This window comes from Salvelinus namaycush, chromosome 6 (assembly GCF_016432855.1).
Source record: "Salvelinus namaycush isolate Seneca chromosome 6, SaNama_1.0, whole genome shotgun sequence".
In the NCBI taxonomy this organism is placed as follows: Eukaryota; Metazoa; Chordata; class Actinopteri; order Salmoniformes; family Salmonidae; genus Salvelinus; species Salvelinus namaycush.
The window spans coordinates 29,051,828-29,079,671 of NC_052312.1; the positions used below are offsets into that span (position 1 = coordinate 29,051,828).

General features: G+C 41.8%; 1 protein-coding gene across 1 annotated transcript in view; it reads right to left on the reverse strand.

Annotated features, from left to right (window-relative positions):
* LOC120049059 (chemokine-like protein TAFA-5) overlaps positions 1–27,844 on the reverse strand; it is a 178,288-nt gene that overhangs the window by 68,204 nt on the left and 82,240 nt on the right. The window contains exon 2 of the mRNA XM_038995315.1: positions 8,744–8,893. Within this exon, the coding sequence (XP_038851243.1) occupies positions 8,744–8,893 (150 nt within the window). The remainder of the gene's footprint in view (positions 1–8,743; positions 8,894–27,844) is intronic.

Here is a 27,844-nt window from a genome sequence, read left to right on the forward strand (position 1 = left end):
AATTACAAACTTTAGAAGCCTTTTTAAATACTGCTGTGGAAAACAAAGGGTATACAAATGTACAGTACATCTAACCTGTGACTTAACCCTTATGGGTCGTTCCACCTCAAAAAGCACAATAAAGAGAATTCGACACCCACCATCTCAAGATTAGAATTCCTGAAATATTATTTTGTTGAAATACAATTTGATCATTCGGAAATTAAGCTATTTAGGCCATTTTAATTCATTGGTTTCGTATAATTGTCAATAAATACAGTACCTAATATCCGATTTGGACCCTACTTCTTACTAACAATGAGTAAGACATGAGGAATCCAATAAAAGTATCAAAAGCCATCCAGGGACACCACACACCCAACGCAAAGCCCATCCTAACAACCAGTATAGAGTATCAGTTCTTTATGTCTGACAAGTAGTATGCTGCGGCTTGGAGTATTGCTTTTTTTTTCCCTTTTTTCCCCCCAATTTCGATCTTGTCTCATTGCTCCAACTCCCAATGGGCTCGGGCGGTGAAGGTCGAATCATGCGTCCTCCGATACATGACCCGCCAAACCGCGTTTCTTAACACCCATCCGCTTAACCCTGGAATCGAACCAGGATCTGTAGTGACGCCTCTAGCACTGCGATGCAGGGAGTATTGCATTTTCATCTTATGAAATGTATTTCCCGTGAATTTGGAATATGTTTTTTTCCCTTGTTCAGAGAAATTAGCCATTGAAGTCACTTGCATTATTTACTATGAATGAGTGTGAAAGTACCAGGTTCTGCCCACTAGATGCCACTGTTCCTACTACTGCAATGCCACTGCTCCTACCACTGCCACGTCCTTTAATCCATTTTGGTGTTCTCCTGTGTTGATTAAATGGATACATTTTGTGAAGAAAACCAACAACTTCTGCTAATGATGAAAATAAATAGAGTGGTCATCCTCACAATTCAATACAGTCCTCCATGAAAGCAATTCAGTTTGTCTTTCTCTTTGGCTTAATCTGTGTACAGGAAACGGCCACTCTGTGTGTGTTTATTACCTTCAAATAAGGTAGGGATTAGTTAGACCATTCCTGGTAAACAAGCACACTATTAGGCTACAGAAGTTCTAATGGTTTCAATGTTATGGTCTCTAATGGTCTTCAATGGTAAAAGTAAAAAAACACACACAGTATATTGCTTTGCAATGGTATTGGGTTGGTTTAATTGGTAATTGTCAATAATCACACTTCATTTAGAGATGTTTCTAATAATTGTACTGTAATACATACCACTGCCATGCAATGGTTTATAATTTTATTAGGGTTGTCTTGTGCTGAACGATTAGTGATTAGGTATTTTTTAGGTTGGTTCGGTTTCGGTTGAATTATATATATTTTTTCATGGTTTTCGATTTTGGTTTTGATACATTTTTTTTTTTTTACATGAAATGCATTATGCGGGTTGAATGCTGTAACAACACAGAATAAATCAATTAATAAAAGTCCCATGATGGTAGTGACTGCCCATTACTGCTCATCCCTTATCAACCATAATTTATTCACGTTACTTTACTTGAATAAAATATTTCAGTTGTTGTGTAAATTACATTTGTTTTATTTGATTATTTGATTATTTAATTCCAAGTCATCATCTCATCTCTATAGAGCTGCTGCCTATGCTGTCTGTCAAAAAGTACTTCTTCAAAGTAAATAAGACATACTTTTAAGACTGCTGAATACTAACTATCAATCACTTAGATCATGTATTTTCAGGTAGAGTTATCTCACAAAGAAACTGCTCTCTATCCGTCTCAATCGCGCATTCTTCTAGCAGGCGTAGCAGGCGTAAAAGAAGCACAAACCCGACAAGTAGAAGCGCAATGGATTATGGTCATTGTAGTTAATTAACACATTTTCTGTGCTAAACGATGTGGAATATTGGCCTGTTGGAAACACGACTCCCTACTACATCGCACAGTTTGGGCTTGATCTGACTGATCTCAACATAAATGGAGAAATGTGTACATTGAGCTCACAAAAAAAATGGAATTCAAATAATTGAACTGACGTTGGTCAATTAGTTGTTGAAAAAAATCTAAATAACAAAAATTTCTCAGCACTAGTGTTGTCATAACATTTTAGTCACTAGTCCATTTCTCCATCAACATTTTGGGCTTGTAAGAAAAGTCTTCATATGAGAATTGAACCATAGGGATGGCCCTCTCAGAAAGCTGCCATTTGTTAACTATTCAAGGAGAATTGGGTTGAAGCAGTAGGTTGCTAAGAGAAAGACAAACTGAATTGCTTTCATGGAGGACTGGCTTGACACACAATTTATTTTCATCATGAGCAAAATCTATTGGTTTTCTACCAATTGTTGCAAGGAAAATGTTGTGATCCATTTAAAATCTCAGAGACCAATTGGTACACACTGATTTACCACCGCAAGATATTCCTGAACAACGTGTATTTGCGCCCCTACTGGATGGAAATTACAAGTGTAATGGCTGTGCTCAATGCAATGGCACTTATAAATGCAGATCCTTCAAACACCCACAAACAGGGAAATCGATCCCAATCAAAGGTGTTATTAGGTGCTCCACTAAGGCAGTTATTTATCTTCTAACTTGTCCTTGTGGTAAAAATTATGTGGGTAAAACAAAGCGCGAATTAAAAGTACGTATCTCAGAGAATCGTAGCACCATTAGGTGCAAAAACTTGACTTACCCAGTTGCGGCCCACTTTTTGGAGGCAGGCCACTCGATTTCGTCTCTGCGTCATATTGGTGTCGAACATGTCACCCTCCCTAGGAGATGGGGTGACCTTGATAATTTATTGTTAAACCGAGAGGCTGCCTGGATCTTTAACTTAAAGACCCTTGCTCCCTTCGGTCTCAACGTAGACTTTGATCTGAAGCCATTCTTGTGATTATTGTGATTATTATTGTAATTGTTTGTAAGCTTGTGTAGTCTAAAATGAATCTATGATCGTATGCTATCCATTCGTTTTTTGTATGCTGTTGTTTGTATGCCATTTTATTTTTTGAGAATTAACCAATGATATTAGGCCACTCTTGGCCATGATTACAGACACCTGTGTGTCTTTTGACACTATATAAACGAGTCATCCCGCAGTGTTTGTGATTATACCCTGATGAAGACAGCTTGGCTGTCGAAACGTTGGATATTACATTTTTGCATCTGAGCTCCTAGTGTGAGCTCCTTTATTTTCAAGTGATCCATTTAATAAACACAAGACACCATCAAAGGCTGTGGCAGTAGCAGGAACAGTGGTATTTATTTGGCAAAACATGGTACTTTCACACTTCAATAGGTTTAGTTTCCCATGGGACACCAGAGGACAATTGGACACTGTCTCCGACCCACTTTGTCATGTTGAGTGTGTAACCCATGTAACAGTATAACTTTACCGTGTCCCCTCGCCCCGACACGGGCGCGAACCAGGGACCCTCTGCACACATCAACAACGGTCGCCCACGAAGCATCGTTACCCATCGCTCCACAAAGGCCACGGCCCTTGCAGAGCAAGGGGCAACACTACTAATAGGTTTCAGAGCAAGTGACGTAACTGATTGAAACGCTACTAGCGCGTACCCGCTAACTAGCTAGCCATTTCACATCCGTTACACTCACCCCCCTTTCAACCTCCTTTTCCGCAGCAACCAGTGATCCGGGTCAACAGCATCAATGCTCAGTATAACTTTAAACCGTCCCCTCGCCCCGACCTCGGGCGCGAACCAGGGACCCTCTGCACACATCAACAACAGTCACCCACGAAGCATCGTTACCCATCGCTCCACAAAGGCCACGGCTCTTGCAGAGCAAGGGGCAACACTACTAATAGGTTTCAGAGCAAGTGACGTAACTGATTGAAACGCTACTAGCGCGTACCCGCTAACTAGCTAGCCATTTCACATCCGTTACACCCACACCATTAGGGGTAGTGTTGTCAGTTTCAATAGCCAACACACACACACACACACACACACACACACACACACACACACACACACACACACACACACAGCTTTAAAGTGCAACCAAATATTTCACTGTGCAACCTGGAGTTTTAATTTGGGTTGCAAAGAAAATTCTATATTTTTTAGTATTCAATTATTATTCTTTAAATAATAATTGTTGTAACGATAAGGCTTCACACTACCGTTGTTTCCCGAGCGCAGATTCTTTAGTGTCATGCTTGTATCATTAATACAATGGAAATGGCGTGTTTCTAGCACAAACACTTCAAAAGATCTGACCCATTTTACCAGAGCAATGTTTTTTTCTTCCTGTGAGAGATTGGGGGCTGCATTTTACATTCATAAACTATGTCGCAGGCAGTTCTAAAACTACTCGTGGGCCTCATTGGTTTTACACGTTGTTCAGTCATGTTTGTTAACTCATTAGCTAGCTAGCTAACAACCCGGTTACTTTACCAGTATATCCAAACATTTTGGGGCACAGAAAGAAAGGAATAGGGATAACTTCTTCAGGAAATCAATGATCATAACAATGAATGTCTTGCATGTCATCATCACAAACATGACACTCTTAAAGAGCCAGTGTACAATTTTCAATGTAATGTATCTCAATATGGAAATAGTGCTTTTAAAAACCTCAATCTACAAATGCCTTTTTAATTTCAATGACAGTTATTCGTATCAACATTTAAACTTTTTATACTAATAAAGAAATGTATTTACCGGGTAACATATTTGTTTCTAGGGCACAACATATATCTCATTCAAATTCATATAGGCTATATCTCAATTGATTTTAAAATCTTATTTTCTGGTGCTCCTAAAATTGATGTTGTGCTTCTACCTTTTTAAAGTTAGGAGCACCAGTGCTACCAATGATTATTTTGTAATTTAGAGCCTAGTACATTCATACAAACACCCTCATCGGCCTCTCCTCTCTCGGACCACCTGAGGAGAAGGTACAATATTTCTGTCCTCAGCCCCTCAACGAGCTCTCCTCTTAATCAGTGTAGTGGCCCGTCCACTCCAACACCACACTGCTCGGCAAAAGAAGCCTTGCTCTCTTTTTCACCTGCCTTGATGGGAATCAATAGATAGACTCTGACATTGTTACAAGAAAATAGAGGGATCAGGAGAGTAAAATGACAAATAAGGGGAGTCTGTATCACATCGGCCCCCTGTGGATCGGGATCAATTGGGCTGAGAGGAATATTTTGGCATGGAATTGAGATTTTGTCTGAAGAGGATTTTATTGTCGGTGTTCGTTGTCTCCTTGCGGACCGGGTGGAATTATAAAACGGGGCAGTTGGGAAGATTAAATGTATCCTGTCCTCCACTTGAACAAACTGCTTCCGAGATGTGTAGCACTCAACCAGCAGAATAACTATTGTGTAATGGCAAGACAGAGAGTAAACAGATAATGTATTATTCTCGGGATTCAGTATGTTGCAGCTGACTCATTGGATAGATCATCTTGCAGAATTTATATCAGGATTCAATTCCAGAATTCGGCTGCATTGGTTGTGATGGGTCTCATTTGGATTATCCTTCTCGAGAGGTGACCGTCAGGAGTAGAGATTGAGACTTGACACATTAAGGACAGGGATTGTGTTGGACGGAAAGACTCAGATTGTATCAATTTAAATGTGGGAAATTACCATACTGGGCCAGACTTTGAGAACTCAATAAGATAAACAAATTAGATTTCAGTAATTTAAAAAAAATGTATTCTCTGTCTTATTCTCTTCCAGTGGACTGGCTACTCCTTGTGTGTGATCCAGGAAGAAACAGAACAAATAACACTGGCTTTAGGGGACAGGGCGGAACCAGACACACAGGCCATGACACAAATATCAAACCCCTGTGTCGACGCAGTGCGCTCGGGGTGAGGTGTATGTGGTGGGGGATTACATGTCATGATGTCAGTCCTTCTACTCACTATTAGACACACATATACACTCACACACACACACACACACACACACACACACACACACACACACACACACACACACACACACACACACACACACACACACACACACACACACACACACACACACACATATTGAGGGCATCAGAGAAATAGCAGTAGCATTGGCTTGGGGGGAATAGGAAAAAGGTGTTACATTCACGGCATACTGTCACTGCTGACAAAAGAAACGTCAAAGGTAACTTGACATCGACAAGAACATAAGAGAGATTTCACGGACATATCCATGCCAAAGCATCAGATAATGTGAAGCGTAAGGTATAAGAAATGATTCACTGACATGACATCACTGAGCTCTTCCAGCAGTCTTTCTGACAAAAACAATGCAATCACAACCCTTGCTGTATGCTTGGAAAATGTACTGGTTAGTTTGAATGTTTCAATCTGCAATGTATCTTCAGTATCGGTGATAGCATAGGCCTATTTCAGTGGCTAATATGTCCAACTCTGGTCTACACACCACCTGTATATTGTGAGGGAAAAATTACATATTTACCAGATTTATTTGATATTATTCATATTTAACTAATAGTAAGATATTTCTGTCCTACTAGTGTCTGTGTTTTTATGGTCTCCACTCTACCACTCTAGTTCCCTGCAGCTAATCTGGGTGTATAGTCAGTCACCAGAGATGGCTTGAGCTGACAAATGAGTTAAAGACTGCATTACATAGACAAGAATGTGTTTAACTAGGGATAGCTTAGGAGTAGAACAATCCCTCATTGTCTCAAAATCATTCTTGCATCAGAGAAACTAAGCCAGGGTGGGGTTAACCTGTTAGGCGGGCTGTCCCGACATCGGTACACTTATGACAACATCCAGCTCTATTGCAGGGCGCGAAATTCAAAATCTATTTTTTTTAAATATTTAACTTTCACACATTAACAAGTCCAATACAGCATTTGAAAGATAAACATCTTGTCAATCCAGCCAACATGTCCGATTTTTTAAATGTTTTACAGAGAAAACACCACATATATTTATGTTAGCTCACCACCAAATAAAAAAGAGGACAGACATTTTTCACAGCACAAGTAGGATGCAAGTAGCATGCACAAGCCAACCTAACTAACCTAGAACCAACCTAAATAACCTAGAAAAAACTACCTCAGATGACAGTCCTATAACATGTTACACAATAAATCTATGTTTTGTTCAAAAAATGTGCATATTTTAGCTATAAATCAGTTTTACATTACTGCTCCCATCATAGCTACAGTCTGAAATCGCACGGGAGTAGCCAGAGAAAATACAGACACCAACGTCAACTACTAAATACACATCATAAAACATTTCAGAAAAATATATGGTGGATAGCTAATGAAAGACAAAGATCGTGTGAATAGAGCTAATATTTCCGATTTTTGAAGTGTTTTACAGCGAAAACACAATATATCGTTATATTAGCTTACTACATTAGCTAGCACACGGCAGCATTGATTCTAGTCAAACGGTAGCATAGCACAGTTCGACAGATATATGAAAAAGCATCCCAAATTGGGTCCTTATCTTTGTTGTTCTTCCATCAGAATGTTGTAAAGGGGTCCATTGTCCAGTACAGTCTTTGTTTGGGATCCAGAACGAACTATTTCCCTCTTGAATTAGCAAGCACACTGGCCGTGCGGCGCTAACCTCTCCTTCTTCAAACAATTCTTCCAAAGCATCACGTCTAAAGTCCCGAATAAATTTCAATAATATAATTAAACTATATTGAAAAAACATACTTTAGGATGATATTGTGACATGTATCAAGTCAAATCGAAGCCGGAGATTATATTCATGTATAACGACACGTTTCCAGGAGGCAATACAAAGTCCAACTTCGCGCCATGGAGAAAAAAAATTATGGCGGTCCTCTCACTCCAAGAGGCTGTGTTCATTCCCTGATCGAGATATTCAAGTGCTTTCTGCTCTCACTTCCGCATGACAGCCAGGGGAAGGCGTATGACGTGTTTCTATGGTCCCAAGTGACATGCCCTTTTATAGACAAGCTCTTGAAAAGAGACCTCGCATTTGGAAATCTCACTTCCGGATAGGAAATGGGCTGTAAAAATAGTTCTGTTCCACTTAGAGAAATAATTCAAACGTTTTTAGAAACTAGAGACTGTTTTCTATCCAATAGTAGTAAATATATGCATATTGTAAGAGCAAAAATTGATTAAGAGGCCGTTTGAAAATGTGCACATATTTTCCAGTTTTTCAATACGCCCCCTGCAGCCATAAGAATTAAGACAACAACCCACGTGCAGATAACGACAGGAGGAACCCAGAGTGGCATATGATGCCTCAATCTGCATGGGATGGGTGGAACCAATCATGACGAAGCATTTTTAGTGTCAGCTATATATAGGACTCTGTATTTGTGTAAAGGTTAGGTTACTCGGTCCAACACTCAAGGGTGTGGGGTCAACCAGCCCCATTATTGCAATAATTAATCGATATTAAATAAAGATGGTTGTTTGAAGAAATTACCAAGTCTCTCTCAGTACTGAATTTTCCACAACATTTTCCAAATACTTGACCACATTTTACATTACATTTTTGTCATTTAGCAGACGCTCTTATCCAGAGCGACTTACAGTAGAGTGCATACATTTTATTACATTTTTTTTTTTTTTTTACATTTCATTACATTTTACATACTGAGACAAGGATATCCCTACCGGCCAAACCCTCCCTAACCCGGACGACGCTATGCCAATTGTGCGTCGCCCCACGGACCACATAGTGTAAAGGGATCACTCCAGACTTGTTCTAAACTATGTAGAAAGCTCTTACCGTCCACACAGGCTGGCATGGCTCTTGTCGTCCCAGCGATCTGTCCCTTCTTACAGGCGCACCGTGCAGTCTGTCTGGCGATGGTCCGTCTGGGCTGACTGCTGTCCCTGTCCAGCATCACAATCTCACATGTCCCCGCCGCCAGTTGACCTGGAAGTGGCATCACATAGAAAATACATTATGTCAGATTGGCAGAACATACTCTCTTAGGAAAAAAGGTGCTAAGTAGAACCATATAGGGTTCTTCAGTTTGTCCCCTTAGGGGAACCCTTGTTGGTGCTAAGTAGAAACCTTTGCAGAGAGGGTTCTAACTAGAACCTTGAGGGTTCTTCATAGAACCCCCTGTAAATGGTTCTACCAAGAACCTTCTATGAAGGGTTCTGCCTAGAACAATCTATGAAGGGTTCCACCAAGAACACTTTTATCCTCTAAAGGTTCTTCCTAGAACCCTCTATGAACAGTTCTACCAACATTATTAACAACATTTAACTCTTTATGCCAATCCATTACATACAGTATATCATAAGGCCTTTCTTTGAGGGGCTAGTTATACACTAAATGCGCCCGCATACTAGGTTTGTTCCAAGCAGAACCCGGCTAGGCGAAGCAAACGTCTGTGCCTCGCATACCTCCTAAAAAAGAAAGGGTATTTTTGGGGTCAAGTTTAAGGAGTTCCTTTGTCTGCAGGGAGAAACTTTGTAGTGGGGCAGGGGGAAAAGAGGAAGGCGCATCGGGGCTAGTCGCATTAGAAGGGGTGGGAGATTAGGAAATGTTGGACGGGCAAGGAGGCATGACTGAGTCAAATAGGAATCCTGACTTAATGAAGTGGTCTTTACAGTTTTTTACAATTGCTTACAGACTAAAAGTGGTACTTGAGGCACACTCAGTGAAACCATTAACTCATGTACCTAATCTTCAGACCAAGTCTGCACAACTGCAAGCCATTATCTGCTTTACACTTAGTTTGCAATTGTAAAACACACTTTTTGCAAAACACTAAACACAGTTCTCTACATTAGACATATCATTCAAAACTAACAGGTCCTGTGTTTCGTTTAGAAAACACCGCCATTCAACATGCCACACTTATTTGCCGATTACCTACACCCAGTGCTCACGTGTGAAAACACTTACAGCTAATTACTTTACTTAGAAATCACAGCTTGAGCACTATAAATTGGCTTCAGGTTGGCTTTCTTGATTTGGACAACAATGGAGGCCAATTTTGGAAAAAGGGTTAGAGGAAGAGGAGTGAGAGTAAGAGGGGGAAGAGGATGAGGACGAGGAGTGTGACAAGGAAGAGGAGGAAGGAGAACAATTACAGATGCGATCCGGTCCACTTTGGTTGACCATGTGGTCAACCATGGTTTGAGTTTCAGGGAGGCTGGGCAGAGGGTCCAGCCTAACTTGAGCTGCTACACTACAGCAAGTGTCATCTGGACATTTCAAAATGAGAACAGGTAAGTAAAACTACCTTCTATACCATGCTACTGCACTTACAGCACTACATTAACATTTCATTTCATACTGAAAGAAATCCTGCACCCTAACCATTCACATGATTTTGCAGAATTGCTAGACAACGCTTCAATGGAGGAAGAAACCAGCTGTTCACAGCAGAGTAGGAACAACACATAATGAATATGGTCATTTCAAACAACCGCATAAGTTTACGACTACTGCAACACCACATCACTGACAACAGTATTCCATAACACACATAGGGTGAGTTTATCTGCACTTAGTGGTCTCCTGGAATGCCATCAGATTCGTATGAAGCTTTACAGAGTACCATCTGACAGTGAAACAACTGTGCTATGAATATGTACAAGTAAGCTATACTATCCTGTCATTGGTACTGTATTCCAGTGTATTGTGCTACATATTGACTGCTCTGTCTAATCATACTGTCATACAATGTCTTGTCTGTTTTGGAACTAGATGCTGCTGCAGAGCATCATGATTTCGTCTACATTGATGAGGTCGGCTTCAACCTAGTCAAAAAACAAAACAAAACGGAGAAGAAACCTCATAGGACACCGCGTCAATGTCCCTGGACAGCGTGTTGGCAACATCACAATGTGTGCAGCCATTAGTCAGAACAGTGTCTTTCATCATGCCACGCTTAGTCCTTACAATACTACCCACATTATCACCTTCCTTGACACCTTGCATAATTTCCTCATTCCCAATGGCCAGAGCAGTCCAGGTTTGTTATCTGGGACAACGTAAGTTTCCACCGGGCTGCTCTGGTCTGCAATTGGTTCATTGACCAGCCGCAAGTTTTGATGCTCAACCTGCCACCATATTCTCAATTTCTTAACCCAATAGTTATTTTTAGCGTGGCGTTGGAAGGTGTATGATCGCCAACCCCACCAACACATACCCCTTCTCCAGGCGATGGAGGAGGCCTGTGGTGACATAGACAAGGGGGCATGCCAGGGCTGGATACGCCACTCCAGACATTACTTCCCCCGCTGTTTAGCCAGCGAGAACATCGCTTGTGATGTTGATGCGGCGCTGTGGCTAGACCCAAATAGGAGACAGGATGCACCCGATTGTTTTTTTTCTTTATAGTAACAAGCCTATTTGTTTATCTTCTACTGTATTTGTTTTGGCTGTTACTGTTCATCCTGAAATCTGGATGCAAATACAATGTTTTTAGAAAAATACTTAATTTTTCCCCAGCCTTGAATTTCTGTTTTATAGTGTAAATATATACTGAATATGCATACACTGTATATTTGTTCACGTACGTGTGAGTGCAGTGGACTCCACTGAACATGCAAAAGACACACGATAGTAGTCATTTATCACATCCGTGTGTAGTTGGCATCTATAAGAGCTAATCATTTGATGGTTTGTGTGTAGAGTTTTGATGCAAAAACCATAATTTGGAGAAGAGTTAAAATACTTTTGAATTAAGTGTTTGGTTTTGCAAGAGGTGTGATGTTTTGGGATTTTGTGTGTAGTCTAGAGAAAAGGTGCCATAGTTTCAGAAATCATGTGTAAGCAATTGTCAAACTGTAAAGAGCTCAGCCATGTGCTTGTCAGCAACAACTACACCAACTTTGAGGGACATGGGCAGCTGTGAGGAGGGTTTATTCTCCAGGTCTTTAACCTTTTTCCAGAACTTCTTGGTTAGACTCTGAGAGAACTGCTCCAACCTCTTTCAGCTAGGGGGCACTATTTTTATGTTTGGAAAAATAATGTTCCCAAGGTAAACTGACTATTTCTCTGGCCCAGATATTAGAATATGCATATAATTGACAGAGCAGGATAGAAAACACTCTAAAGTTTCCCAAACTGTCAAAATATTGTCTGTGAGTATAACAGAACTGATTTTGCAGGCGAAAACCTGAGGAAATCCAACCCGGAAGTGCCTTTTATTTGGAAAAATCCCTGTTCCATTGCCTGCCCCTCCATTTAAAGGGGTATCAACCAGATTCCTTTTCCAATGGCTTCCTCAGGCTGTGACCAGGCTTTAGACATAGTTTCAAGCTTTTATTTTGAAAAATGAGTGAGAATTATCAAAACGCGTCAGGTGTCCTTTGATTAATTCATGCGCCCGACATTTTCTTTCTCTGTAGTATTGAATAGTTTACCGTCCGGTTGAAATATTATCGATTATGTATGTTAAAAACAACCTGAGGATTGACTATAAAAATGTTTGACATGTTTCTACGAACATTACGGATACTTTTTGGAATTTGTGTCTGCCCTTCAGGACCGGAACGAGCCTGTGGTTTTCTGAACATAACGCACAAACCAAATGGCGGTTTTTGGTTATAAAACTAATCTTTATCGAACAAAAATAACATTTATTGTGTAACTGGGAGTCTCGTGAGTGCAAACTTCCGAAGATTATCAAAGGTAAGCGATTACTTTTATTGCTTTTCTGACTTTCGTGACCAAGCTAATTTGCGGCTAGCTGTTCTTACTGTTTTGGCTAGTGATTGATAAACTCACAAACGCTTGGATTGCTTTCGCTGTAAAGCATATTTTCAAAATCTGACATGATAGGTGGATTAACAACAAGCTAAGCTGTGTTTTGGTATATTTCACTTGTGATTTCATGATTATAAATATTTTTAGTATTTGTTTTGAATTTGGCGCTCTGCAATTCAGCGGTTGTTTACGAAAATGATCCCGCTAAAGGGATCCGTGCGGCAAGAAGTTAACGAGTTACCATCTCCCATCTCAGTCTCATTCTGAATGTTGCATAATCCTTGGATCCGCAAGAACCTCAGCCTTTCTGAATATTCAGTACTGCACAAATTGATTTAGTCATTTATTTACTAAGTAAACGATAACACAGAATACACATACACACTTACATGAGATTAAAGTCCCTAGTGGACTGACAAGATATGGCGGCTGAGGGAGGGGTAGGTAAAGAGAGAGAGGGACAAAGAGAGACAACACTTGGATACAAGTGGTTATTGTGGTTTTGTGGTGACCTAACATAATCGTTTGTAGTGCTTTCGCTGAAAAGCCTATTTGAAATCGGACACGTTGATGGGATTAACAAAGGAATTCCTTTCCCAATACTGCAGGGCAGGAAAGACCCTTTTGCAGCACACAATTTATGACCGGGTGTTAAGGTGTCAAAACTGGCACAACTCCCCCTCTCCTCTCCTGTGGGAGAGAGGGGGGGGGGGGCAGTCTGGCTATCTGTCATACATTTGCCAAGCTGATCTGGCACCTTTGATTCTCACCCAGGAGAGAGTCATGACAACACATACGCACACCCACTCACATACAATCATCATATACACTCTTGCTACTCTTTATCAAATATGCTGATGCTTAGTCACCTTACCATGTACATACTGTATCTACCTCTATCACTCCAGTATCCCTGCACATTGTAGATATGGTACTAAAACTGTCTGATCCTATGTATAGTATGCTTACATACTTTCTTGTGTTCTTCTTATTTTTATTTCTCGTGTATTTTTGTTCTACCTTATGTCATTTATATTATTGATTACTGCATTGTTGGGTTTAGAGCTTGCAAGAAAGGTATTTCCTTGTATGTGTGAATGTGACGTTAACTTTTAACTTCTGCCTAGAACCCTTCTGTCACGCCCTGACCGTAGAGATCCTTTTATTCTCTATGTTTGTTTGGTCAGGGTGTGTCTCGGGTGGGAAAGTCTATGCTTTCTTGTTCTTTGTTTTTGGCCGGGTATGATTCTCAATCAGGGACAGCTGTCTATCGTTGTCTCTGATTGGGAATCAGACTTGGGCAGCCTTTTTTCCTTTTCTCATTTGTGGGTTGTTGTCTTTGTTAGTGGCATGTATAGCCTTACAGAGCTTTACGGTCGTTTTGTTGTTTATTGTTTTTGTTGGCGACATTTAAAATAAAAAAAATTACGTTTACCACGCTGCACCTTGGTCCGGTCATTTCCTTGACGACTATCGTGACAGGACAACCCACCACAAACGGACCAAACGGTGTGGCCGGGAGGAGCAGACAGAGTGGACATGGGAAGACATTCTGGAAGGAAAGGGATCCTGGACATGGGAGGAGATCCTGGCTGGAAAGGATCGTCTGCCGTGGAAGCAGGTGGAAGCAGCGAGGAAGGCGGAAGCAGCTAGTAAAGGGGCTCAGCGTTACACAGGGTCACACACGGGGAGGTTGGCGGAGCTAACTCCCCGTGCTCACGGTAGGGAGCGTGGTACTGGTCAGGCACCGTGTTATGCGGTGAAGCGCACGGTGTCTCCAGTGCGCGTTCACAGCCCGGTGCGCTCTGAGCCAGCTCTCCGAATGTGTCGTGCTAGAGTGGGCATCCAGCCAGGACGGATTGTGCCAGCACAGCGCTCCTGGTCTCCGGTGCGCCTCTTCGGTCCAGGGCATCCTGAGCCGGCTCTGCGCACTGTGACTCTGGTGCGCTGTCACAGCTCAGTGCGTCCTGTGCCTGCGCTCCGCACATGCCGGGCCAAAGTGGGCATTCAGCCAGGACGAGTGGTGCCAGCTTTAAGCACCAGATCTCCAGTGCTCCCCCACAGCCCGGTTCGACCTGTGCCTGCTCCACGGACCAGGCCTCCAGTAGGTCTCCCCAGCCTGATGAGTCCTGTGCCTGCTCCACGGGCCAGTCCGGGGCCTGCAGCGAGGGTTCCCAGTCCGGGGCCTGCAGCGAGGGTTCCCAGTCCGGGGCCTGCAGCAAGAGTTCCCAGTCCGGGGCCGCCAGCGAGGGTCCCCAGTCCGGGGCCTGCAACGAGGGTCCGCAGTCCGGGGCCTGCAACGAGGGTCCGCAGTCCGGGGCCTGCGGCGAGGGTCCCCAGTCCGGGGCCTGCTGAGAGTGTCCCCAGTCCGGGGTCGCCGATGAGGGTCCCCGCACCAGAGGCGCCACCAAAGTGGGGGGTGCCAGAGGTGGAGCGGGGTCTGCGTCCCGCACCGGAGCCGCCACCAAGATAGATGCCCACCCGGACCCTCCCCTATAGTGTCAGGTTTGCGGCCGAAGTACGCACCTTTGGGGGGGGGGGGTACTGTCACGCCCTGACCGTAGAGATCCTTTTATTCTCTGTTTGTTTGGGCAGGGTGTGACTCGGGTGGGAAAGTCTATGCTTTCTGGTTCTTTGTTTTTGGCTGGGTATTATTCTCAATCAGGGACAGCTGTCTATCGTTGTCTCTGATTGGGAATCAGACTTGGGCAGCCTTTTTTCCTTTTCTCATTTGTGGGTTGTTGTCTTTGTTAGTGGCATGTATAGCCTTACAGAGCTTCACGTTCGTTTTGTTGTTTATTGTTTTTGTTGGCGACATTTAAAATAAAAGAATGTACGCTTACCACGCTGCACCTTGGTCCGGTCATTTCCTTGACGACGATCGTGACACCTTCATAGAGAGTTTTAGGTAGAACATTTTACAGTGTGTTCTATGAAGTACCCTACATAGAGGGTTCAAAGGTTTCCACCTAGCACCAAAAATGGTTCCCTTATGGAGACAAACTGAAAAACTCTATGGTTCTACTTAATACCTTTTTTCTAAGATGGTACTGTATTCACACACCATCACCATGCTTATGTTGGGAGATACATCAATCAAATTCTATTTATTGCCTGCATTTACCACAAAGTGCAGCCTGTGCCTAAACTCCCTAAATAATTGAAATCGTGTCCAAGGCAACAGAGGTAAGTAAAACAACTAACTCCATGGTTAGAATGAAACATAAAATAGAATATGACTTGCAGTGCATACTGTCTAACTAGCAAGGCTACAGTTCTTGCCACACTTCCCTGAAGGACATTATGTATTTCGGCATAATGTAGTTGAACGCGTGTGTGATGGATTTCTCATCACAGATATCGCCAAGACTTTGTAGAAATTACTTATCTTTGGCTGTACTGCATGAATGTGTTCTGTTCTGCCCTGTCTTGTTGGCCATTGACTGGGTCAGGGTGAGGAGGGTGCAGAGTAGTGCTGCTAGCCCTCTGTGATCTCTCCTCTCTGGCTATATAGAGCCTGTACTTGCAGAAGCTGAGTCCTCTTCCCATACAGTAGAGATTGATAGTGAATGAAAGTCACTGGAGTGGCCTTATCTGCTCTGTAACACACTGTTATTTTGTTGCTGAGGGGCTCAGAGTAGAGGCTTTTTTATAGGCATTGTAATTTTGGAGGGAAAATACTGCACTACAGTGCATTGTTATCTAATTTGAACTCTACTACAGTACCGCCTCGAGGGGCTACATGCAGCACAAGATGCCAAGAATTTAAGTGGTAATTAGCAAAATAATGTTTTTCATTCTCTTCGCTTCTGTTTTTTCCCCAAGTCGAATCTGGAGTCGGAATTTACATTTGAATTGAATAGAATTGGAAACTGGAAATACAGAGTAATTGATGTAAAATTGTGTAAAATTACAGAATACATACAGAGTGAGTGAGTCCTCTACATGACTTCGAGCAGTTTTTGAAACTATGTAATTTTCTGTTTATTTATGACCTTGTTTACATTTTCCTGGCCGATTTTAAAAAATAAAATAAAAATAAAAAACACATGAACCACTCAACTCAACCACTCAAGAAATAGCAAAGCATTGATTTGTCAGATTCACACTTAAAGATGCTCACGGTGATTTTTTTTTTTTGAAGTGCAGAAAAAAAAGCATTTCTTCCTCACAAAAAACTGACGAGCAGACTTCTGAGACCGTAGGGGCCCAAAGGCGTTGACACCAACATAAAGTCAATCACGCATTCCGGCCTTGTGTACTTGCTGCTGCGCCAGACATTTGTCAAATGACACGGTACAAAAGAACAATCCCAATGTGTTTCTGGGATCGCTCAAAGAAATAACAAAGCAAAGGAACATACGAATAATCTTGCTGTGTATTAAGTTGTATGCCTGGCCAAGTTAATCCATCTTAACTGTGGATGGAGGTTTCATTTCCCTGAAGGGCCAGACATATACATTTTAATCAGCTATCTCACGTGCCCGGATGACAACAGGACAGAAAAATCATACATCAATCGGGCTAACATTAGTTTTGTTCAAGCCATTTTAACAATGTGTCTCAGTATATGTGACTAGCGGTGGCCATCCATTCTTGGGTGGATTATTCAGTCTCATAGAGAAGATTGTGTAATGGACACCATTCTTTTAATTCAAAGCCCTGAGATGGATGCAACACAAAATATATTCTTCACACCGACTGCAGTGCTCAGTTCTTAATAATTAGGTGTAACTACCCATCACCAGCACACAAAGGAATCTGTTTGGACTGTAGATTACCAATCATTAACAGTAAAACAGTGCAGTAAGACTGGAAAGGTACTCTGCCTAGCTAAAAGCAGCTGGAGATATTCATAAAAGTCACTCTTGCTCTTTGTGCCTCTATGACACAATGTTCTCCTGCTCCAAAGTGATCCACATGTTGTATATAATGAGACAGTGGTGGACACGGAAAAGTTCTCAGCTTCAGTGAATAAATAAATAATTATTTCACAGGGGGCTCTGACAGAGGGAGAGGCAGTGAGTGCTGTGCCTGATGCAACGCACACATGCCAAGTCATTATCCTGCATCACCCGGAGATGCAGGGAGGAGGAGGATGAGGAAGAGGAGGAGGGGTAGGAGGAGGGAGGGCATTAAGTGTAACACGTGATGAAGACCAGAGGAAGATAAGGGAGAGAGGAAAGGAGGAGATGAATAAAGGGAAAGTCTGAGTTGAGGTGAGGTGAGTGAGTGAAGTGAAAGGCGATGAAGAGCAGAGAAAGATAAATGAAAAGACGATGACGATGAAGGGAGAAGGAGGAAGTTAAGTGAAATGTGTGATGAAGAGCAAAAGAAGTCAAGGGAGAGAGGGAAAAGAAATAGGAGAAGGGAGTTAAGAGAAACCCAGGATAAAGAGCAGAGCAGAGGAAAAGAAGGGAGAGAGGGAGAAGAAAGAGGAGGAAGTTAAGTGAAACGTCTGATGTAGAACAGAGGAAGACAAGGGTCAGAGGGAGAATAAAGAGACAGGGAGGAGGAGGAAGTTAAGTGAAACATGTGATGAAGAGCAGAGGAAGACAAGTGAGAGAGGCAGAAGAAAGAAGAGGAGGAGAAGAGGGAGGATGAAGGGAAATCGTGAGCTCTCACATTGTTCTTTAGTCATAGGCCCCTGCTGGGAAGGACACAGTCAGAGATTAAAACCCCTTCATCGTACATTATGACATGGTGCAAAGGCAGCCGACATCACAACCACATCAAAAGCCATCGCAACGCACACAAGATGCATCAATGCATCACAAGTTATCGCAAGGCATTACAGCCCTGTGTTCTGTCTCTGCAGATCTGTATCCATTTATCACTAAAGATACAGGTAGGTGCTGATAAGTGCTGGCTGTATCTTTTTCTCCTGTCTTTACAAAGAGAGAACTACATTTGTACCTTTTGGCTCTTTTAAGGTGGGAACTGCAAGTGTACAGTTACACTGTTAGACGTTTTTGTAATATTCAACAGTATAAATATACACCAAATATCAGTTTGTATGCTGTAATATATAGGCCTAATTAAATATTCTCTATTAGCAATTGCTAATAGTGGCAATTGCCACTCAACAATAAAGTACTATATTTCTGTTTTTCTATATATTTACTGCAGTAAAATGAATATAATGCTGCATTGTGGAGAAATATTGTGGGAGGAGAAATAATGATTGTCTTATTAACATATTTTAAGGCGAGCCTTGTAAGCGGATATATTTGTTGCACCCGTTAGTGAGAGTTCTGTGCAAAATTAAGTGATACACTACATGGCAAGAACTATGTGGATATTTGCTTGTTGAACATCTCATTCCAAAATCATTTGCATTAATATGGTTTTGTTCCCTGTATTGGTATCAGACATTTGATGGGACTATGGTGTGATAAAAGTTTCTGCTAAATTAACTAAATATAAATTAACAATGGGAAAGTATTATTCCAATGAAATCTACCCTCAAAACAAGGCCAATAATAATAACCAGTGTTCTTTGCAGTTCATTTTGGCATGTTCATTTTCACATACAGTATACCTACATTTAAATGTCGGTCATTTAGCAGACAGTATTATCAAGAGTGACTTACAGTCAGTGCATTCAACTAAGAAAGATAAACAACAAAATATCACAGTCATAGAAAGTTAAACGTTCCTGTAACATTTACTGAGAATTTTGTTGCTTTTCGGGACGCTACATGCAAATGTATTTCTGTATTTAAAAATACAAAATGTTAATGTATTTTACTGAAAAACATTTCAACATACAACTATTTTGTAGTTTATTTTTGATATATTGATCTTTATGGTATTTTGTAATTGTGTTGTAATATCTTACCATCCCTGACTATCTGTTTAGCCACAGCATGGCTTCCTTCTTTCTACACTGTGCACAGATCCATGCATAAATTGATTGACTACTTCAAACATAGGGTTATGTAAACTACCTAGTTTCCTCTTAGTAACATGCTGTAACACAGTATGGGTTTGTTTACCTCTCTATCTTGACAGATGCACAGTCTAAAGCCTAGACAATCACTTAAGAGGGCATTTTGGAGGAATGTTTTATATATATATATATTATTGTTCATCCTGAAGAGTTGGAAGTGAAAAACACATACACTGTACATCCTAGTGTGCGGTAAAGTAGTGTACACACAGACACACACAAACACTATCTGCAATTTAAAGTTGTAGGCAACCCCTATCGGCACACTGTTCCACTGCAAATAGTTCTCCACAGCATTCTAGCATCCTGGTCTTGACGGATCACTATTACCCTGAGAATGACCCATTAGTTGAGTTAATTATGTTTCTGTGGTGACTAAGGGCCAGATTAAATCACATCTCTGACCCTGCTGCCAATCACAGTTATCCCTTCCTGGCACTGTTAACCCTCGCCGGATGACACCTGGGGCTCCTAACACAGACCAGGGTTAATGGGTGAGCAGCAAGGGGAAGGAGTCACACAGGAGTGTGTATATACACTACCGTTCAAAAGTTTGGAGTCACTTAGAAATGTCCTTGTTTTTGAAATAAAAGCACATTTTTTGTCCATTAAAATAACATAAATTTGATCAGAAATACAGTGTAGACATTGCTAATGTTGTAAATTACTATTGTAGCTGGAAACAGCTGATTATTAATGGAATATCTACATAGGTGTACTGAGGACCATTATCAGCAACCATCACTCCTGTGTTTTAATGGCACGTTGTGTTAGCTAATCCAAGTTTATGATTTTAAAAGGCTAAGTGATCATTAGAAAACCCTTTTGCGAGTATGTTAGCACAGCTGGAAACTGTTGTCCTGATTAAAGAAGCAATAAAACTGGCCTTATTTAGACTAGTTGAGTGTCTGGAGCATCAGCATTTGTGGGTTCGAGTACAGGCTAAAAATGGCTAGAAACAAAGACTTTCTTCTGAAACTCGTCAGTCTATTCTTGTTCTGAGAAATGAAGGCTATTCCATGCGAGAAATTGCCAAGAAACTGAAGATCTCGTACAACGCTGTGTACTACTCCATTCACAAAACAGCGCAAACTGGCTCTAACCAGATTAGAAAGAGGAATGGGAGTCTTCAACTGGCAGCTTCATTAAATAGTACCCGCAAAACACCAGTCTCAACGTCAACAGTGAAGAGGCGACTCCGGGATGCTGGCCTTCTAGGTCGCTGGAACAGACAGAACTGGCAAAAAGTGCTCTTCACTGACGAGTCGCGGTATTGTCTCACCAGGGGTAATGGTTGGATTCGTGTTTATCGTCGAAGGAATGAACGTTACACCGAGGCCTGTACTCTGGAGCAGGATTGATTTGGAGGTGGAGGGTCCGTCATGGTCTGGGGCGGTGTGTCACAGCATCATCGGACTGAGCTTGTTGTCATTGCAGGCAATCTCAACACTGTGCGTTACAGGGAAGACATCCTACTCCCTCAGGTGGTACCCTTCATGCAGGCTCATCCTGACATGACCCTCCAGCATGACAATGCCACCAGCCATACTGCTCGTTCCGTGCGTGATTTCCTGCAAGACAGGAATGTCAGTGTTCTGCCATGGCCAGCGAAGAGCCCGGATCTCAATCCCATTGAGCACGTCTGGGACCTGTTGGATCGGAGGGTGAGGGCTAGGGCCATTCCCCCCAGAAATGTCCTGGACCTTGCAGGTGCCTTGGTGGAAGAGTGGGGTAACATCTCACAGCAAGAACTGGCAAATCTGGTGCAGTCCATGAGGACGTGATGCACTGCAGTACTTAATGCAGCTGGTGGCCACACCAGATACTGACTGTTACTTTTGATTTTGACCCCCCTTAGTTCAGGGACACATTATTCCATTTCTGTTAGTCACATATCTGTGGAACTTGTTCAATTTATGACTCAGTTGTTGAATCATATGGTCATTCAAATATTTACACATGTTAAGTTTGCTGAAAATAAATGCAGTTGACAGTGAGAGGACATTTATTTTTCTGAGTATAGAAATATACACACACACACACACACACACAGTGGCAAGAAAAAGTATGTGAACCCATTGGAATTACCTAGATTTCTGCATAAATTGGTCATAAAATTTGATCTGATCTTCATCTAAGTCACAACAACAGACACAGTCTGCTTAAACTAATAAAACACAAACAATTATACGTTTTCATGTCTTTATTGAACACACTGTGTAAACATTCACAGTGTAGGGTGGGAAAAGTATGTGAACCCTTGGATTTAATAACTGGTTGACCCTCCTTCGGCAGCATTAAACTCAACCAAATGTTTTCTGTAGTTACGGGTAAGACCTGCACAACGGTCAGGAGGAATTTTGGACCATTCATCTTCACAAAACTGTTTCAGTTCAGCAATATTCTTAGGATGTCTGGTGTGAAATCGAGTTGAGGTCGGGTTGAGGTCAGGACTCTGTCTGGGCCACCCCGGAAGGCGTATTTTCTTCTGTTGAAGCCATTCTGTTGTTGATTTACTTCTGTGTTTTGGGTCGTTATCCTGTTGCATCACCCAACTTTTATTGTGCTTCACTTGGCGGACAGATAGCCTTACATTCTCCTGCAAAATGTCTTGATAAACTTGGGAATTCATTTTTCCGTTGATGATAGCAAGCTGCCCAGGCCCTAAGGCAGCAAAGCAGCCCCAAACCATGATGCTCCATACCTTACAGTTGGGATGAGGTTTTGATGTTGGTTTGCTGTGCCTTTTTTTATCCACACATAGTGTTGTGTGTTCCTTCCAAACAACTTAACTGTTTCATCTGTGCAAAGAATATTTAGCCAGTAGCTCTATGGAACATCCAGATGCTCTTTTGCGAGCTTCAGACATGCAGCAATTCTTTTTTAGGACAGCAGTGGCTTCTTCCGTGGTGTCCTCCCATGAACACCATTCTTGTAGACTCGTCAACAGAGATGTTAGCATGTTCCAGAGATTTCTGTAAGTCTTTAGCTGACACTCTAGGATTCTTCTTAACCTCATTGAGCATTCTGCGCTGTGCTCTTGCAGTCATCTTTGCAGGACGGCCACTCCTAGCGAGAGTAGCAATAGTGCTGAACTTTCTCCATTTATAGACAATTTGTCTTACCGTGGACTGATGAACATCAAGGCTTTTAGAGATACTTTTGTAACCCTTTCCAGCTTTATGGAAGTCAACAATTCTTAATCTCCTGCGATCTCTTTTGTTCGAGGCATGGTTCATATCAGGCAATGCTTCTTGTGAATAGCAAATTCAAATTTTGAGAGTTTTTTATAGGTCAGGGCAGCTTTAACCAACATCTCCAATCTCGTCTCATTGATTGGACTCCAGGTTAGCTGACTCCTGACTCAAATTAGCTTTTGGAAAAGTCCTTAGCCTAGGAGTTCACATACCTTTTCCAACCTACACTGTGAATGTTTAAATGGTGTATTCAATATAGACAAGACAAATACAATAATTTGTGTGTTATTAGTTTAAGCACACTGTGTTTGTCTATTATTGTGACTAAGATGAAGATCAGATCAAATTTTATGATACATTTATGCAGAAATCCAGTTCATTCCAAAGGGTTCACATACTTTTTCTTGCCACTGTATATATACATATATACATACGTGCGTGTGCGTGTGCGTGTGCGCGTGTGTGTGTGTGTGTGGTTGATGGGTGAGCAGCAAGAGGTTGATTAAAGGTCAGAGTTCACCTGATTGAATAACTCAGGAAGTGAGGGGAACGCTGTGCTGTGATTGGAGGGTTCATCAGTATTCATATATTTCATTCATGGCTAATGAATGCAACACGTCCATGGAGGTAGGGTGATAAAACATTTACAATTAATGAGAAATTAATAACAAATACCATGGGGTAAAGTCTGGTGGTTTCCAGTGGGGGTCTAATACGTATTAGAATAAAAAACATTCCTCCAAAATGCCCTCTTAAGGATTGTCTAGGCTCCTTTATTAGCTTTTTCTCAACATTGGGTGCATCTCAAAACTCAAAATGTGTGTTCTCTCCTAGTCTGCTTTTTTACATCTGCGCTGAGCAGGTTCATGCTTGGCCTCATAGAACAATACTGCACACACTTCTGCGATGTTTATGTGCTTACACTCTTAGAAAAAAAAGGGTTCCAAAATTATTCTACCAAGAATTGTTTTCATCTGAATAATAATTTTTGGAAGACGAGGCCCAGCAAACATGTCTACATTAGTACGATGTGGGCCCAATGCAGATAAAAATATTGTCCCCACGTAGGCTGCCCACATTGGGCAGATGCGCCTTTGCTCATCGGCTCCACATTGTCCCAGTGTGGGCAGCCCATATCTGGTTAGGGCAGCCCACACTAAATAAGCCTATCTTTTCAACGGCAAACATGCCCACATTGGCACGATGTGGGCCCAATACGGGTTAAAACATTGGACCCATGTAGGCTGCCAACATTGGCCTCAATGCAGGTGGCCCCAAAGGCAGTCATCACTTCGCCTGAAGTAAGTCATTATTTTATTTTTTATTGTGCATTTTGCTATTTCGCTATTTGCCTCATGACTCCTGCATGCTTTGTTGAGTATCAACTTTCCTGTTTACCCCACCGTGGGACAGACTGTTTGTTCCTACACTCGGGACTCTGACTCTCTATTGGTTACACTTACTTTTGGCCCCCCATCCTATTCTAACCACCTCTCGCCGGCTTTGTATTCATGTTACCTGATGAAATTGCTGTATAATATGATCCTGTTGCCATCTAATGCACATTCAAATGTCATAAATCAACACTGCAGAGCTCTCCCTTTCCTCTGCCGTGCCTTGATTGAATTACTGTTAAATCTGGAAATGTGTATGTACACCCAAATCTGACTTGTGCTCTAATATCTGTTTCACTGATTTCTGCTCTTGTAAAAGCCTGGGTTTTCTGCACGTTAACACTAGAAGCTATTACCTAAAATGGATGAATTGAAAGTGTGGGTTCACAGCTCCAATCCAGATGTGTTCGTCATTACTGAGACGTGGTTAAGAGTGTTTTGAATACTGGTGTTGACCTTTCTGGCTACAACCTTTTTCAGCAAGACATATCTTCCAAAGGTGAGGGAGTGGCAATCTTTACCAAGGATCACCTTCAGTGCTCGGTTGTCTCTAAGTCTGTCCCCAAACAATTTGATTTGCTGGTTTTGAGCATTAAACTTTCAAATAGCCTGTGTTCGTAATGGCTGCTCAGTTAAACGACCTGTCCCGATTTGACGCTTGCTAAAAAACTTGAATGAGCTAGGCTTCCTTCATGACCTGGCCTCTGTAAAGAATCAGCTTGATCCCCTCTGCCAAAGAAGCTTAAACCTTATTTTTTTTATATATTCAGTGATATTGTAAACACACCCCCATAAAGAAAAATGAGAATTAATAACAGGTTCAGCCCCTGGTTCGACCGTGAGCTTGCAAAGTTACTCCACCTCAAGTATTGCATTTGGCGAAAGGCTCGGCACACACATACTCAGGCTGACTGGCTCTCGTACAGGCAAATGAGAAATATGTGCACTCAAGCTATCCGGAAGGCCAAAGTTAGTTACTTTAAACAACTTCTTCCGTGGTGCCCCAAATTCCTAATGAGTTCATTGTTTAATCGGGTAATTTAATCGGGTAACAATTAAATATATTTAGTTGATTCAATAAATAACAGTCATCAGATTAATAGTAGTCACATCACGACAGTGTAGAGTCAGTATAACTGTGCATATTATGTGAGTGTGAGAAAATAATGGAGTGAGTGTTTGTGTGTGTTGGAGTGTGTGAGCGTGTAGGGCACTGTGAGCGTGCATAGAGGGTGCAAATATATGAAATAATATAAAATGCAAGGGTCAACTCAGATAGTCCATGTAGCCATTTTGTTAGCTATTTAGTTAGAAATATTGTAGTTTTATGTTGGTGTCAGACTTGAAGAAAAGAGAACAGTCTATGGCTTGGGTGACTGGAGTCTTTAACGATTTTCTGGGCCTTCCTTTCACACTGCCTGATATAGAGGTCCTGGATGGCAGGGACGTACAGCGCTGTCCACACCACCCTCTGTAGTGCCATGCGATCGAGGGGAGTGCTATTGCCATACCAAGCTGTGGTGCAGCCAGTCAAGTTCTTCTCAATGGTACAACTGTAGAACTTTTTGAGGATTTGAGAGCCCATGCCAAACATTTTCAACCTCCTGAGGGGGAAGAGTTGCTATCGCGCCTTCTTCACGACTGTGCGGACCATTATAAGTCCTTAGTGATTTGGACACCGATGCAATTTCCTATAGTCCACAATCAGCTCTTTGGTTTTACTGATGTTGAGGGAGAGGTTATTGTACCGGCATCACACTGCCAGGTCACTGGTATAATTGAGTTGATATGTGCCATAACTAGCCTCTCAAAGAACTTAATGTTTACAGATGTGACTGCTACAGTGCAGTAGTCATTGTGGGATGAAGCCTTAGAGTTCGTGGGAACAGGAATGATTATGGTCATCTTAAAACATGTGGGGATTACAGACGGAGACAAGGAGAGGTTGAAAATTGAGAACACGCCCTGGAATACCGTCGGGCCCCGCGGCCTTACAGGTGTTGACCTGATTGAAGACCTTACGTCGGCCTTGGAGAGCGAGATCACCCAATCCTCTGGGCCCTCACACCCGGCACAACATTATTATTGTTGAAGCATGCATAACATGCATTGAGTTTGTCTGGTAGAGAGGTATTGTTGGACAGATCACGGGTGGGTCTTCCTTTGTAATCCGTGGACTGTAGCCCCTGCCACATGCAACAGGCGTTGGAGCCTGTGTAATAGGATTCCACCTTATTCCTATATTGTCCTTTTGCTGGTTTGATAACTCTGTGGAGGTCAGAGTGGGACTTCTTGTACTTGTTCCTGTCCTCAACTGTAGCCTCAGGGTTGTCTGCGATAGTCCTGTGTACGGTATCCATGTGCTTTAGTTTAGCACTGTCATGACTCTACTGTGAGGATCCAAAGACCGGGTTACAATGGATCAACGTCTACCAGATCTCTCTCACCCGCAGAGGGGAGGAGGGATTGATGTGGGAGTTTTGTGACACCTCACGCCCGGTCGTAAATTGTATGCAGCAAAGGACTCTTTTTGGTCTTTAGTAGTGGTGATTAGAATGTCGTTTTGTTACAGAGACATTTTTCCGCCAAAAAACTTTAACATCCAAAAGTGAACATTGGGACAATATTTCTAACATCCGAATGTAGGGGATGATGAGAGATGGTCTATGGAAAACGATTGTTGATTTTGTGATGTCATTAAAAATGGCATAAAATGTTATAACGGAAATATTGTAACTTAAACAGTATACACACTGTATATGTCAGGTTTTCATCCATTTACGTTGTGTAGGAAATTTCAAAGACGATGAGCCTATTTTTGTAAAGATAGGAATGTGATTTTAGTTTTCTAATGAGATCATAGTTTTGATGATACTTTGCCCAGTAAGTATTTTGGCTTGCAAAGAGGAATCCAATTGGAATTCAGCCAGAGAGAGAATATGCATTTTTCTTTTTACTTTTAATCACCTGCAACCAGCATTCAGAATGATTGTCACGGTAGGGAAGATTGATTAGTGAGACAACCTAAATCCTCTAAACTAGAACAAGCATCTCAGTAAGGGATACAATAAGTCCAACTACTAACAGATTGGATTAGTTTAGAAAAGTGAATTTTATTTATTTTTGTGTAGCATAACATTAATCAACCAATTAATGTACATGAAAAACAAACAATTGTGAAAATCAACATGCAATAGAGCATACTGGGAAATATGATTGTTGATTGTGATTGTCTGCAAATGCTGGGAAAGGCATTTCACGGTAAAGTCTACACCTTTTGTTTTATTTGCCACATGCGTCGAATACAATCACACTCAACTCTTTTACACCACTTTGTGTTAAGTTAATCTAACTCCTGAATCAACACTAAAAATGTTGACAACAACCTCTCCCTCAACATGATCATGACAATGAGATGATTGTGGACTACAAGAAAAGGATGACCGAGCACTCCTCCATTTTCATCGACAGGGCTGTAGTGGAGTAGGTTGGGAGCTTCAAGTTCCTTGGTATCCACGTCACCAAGAAATTAACATGGGTCAAGCACACCAAGACAGTCGTGAAGAGTGCATTGACTCTGTACCGGTACACCCTGTATATAGCCTCGCTA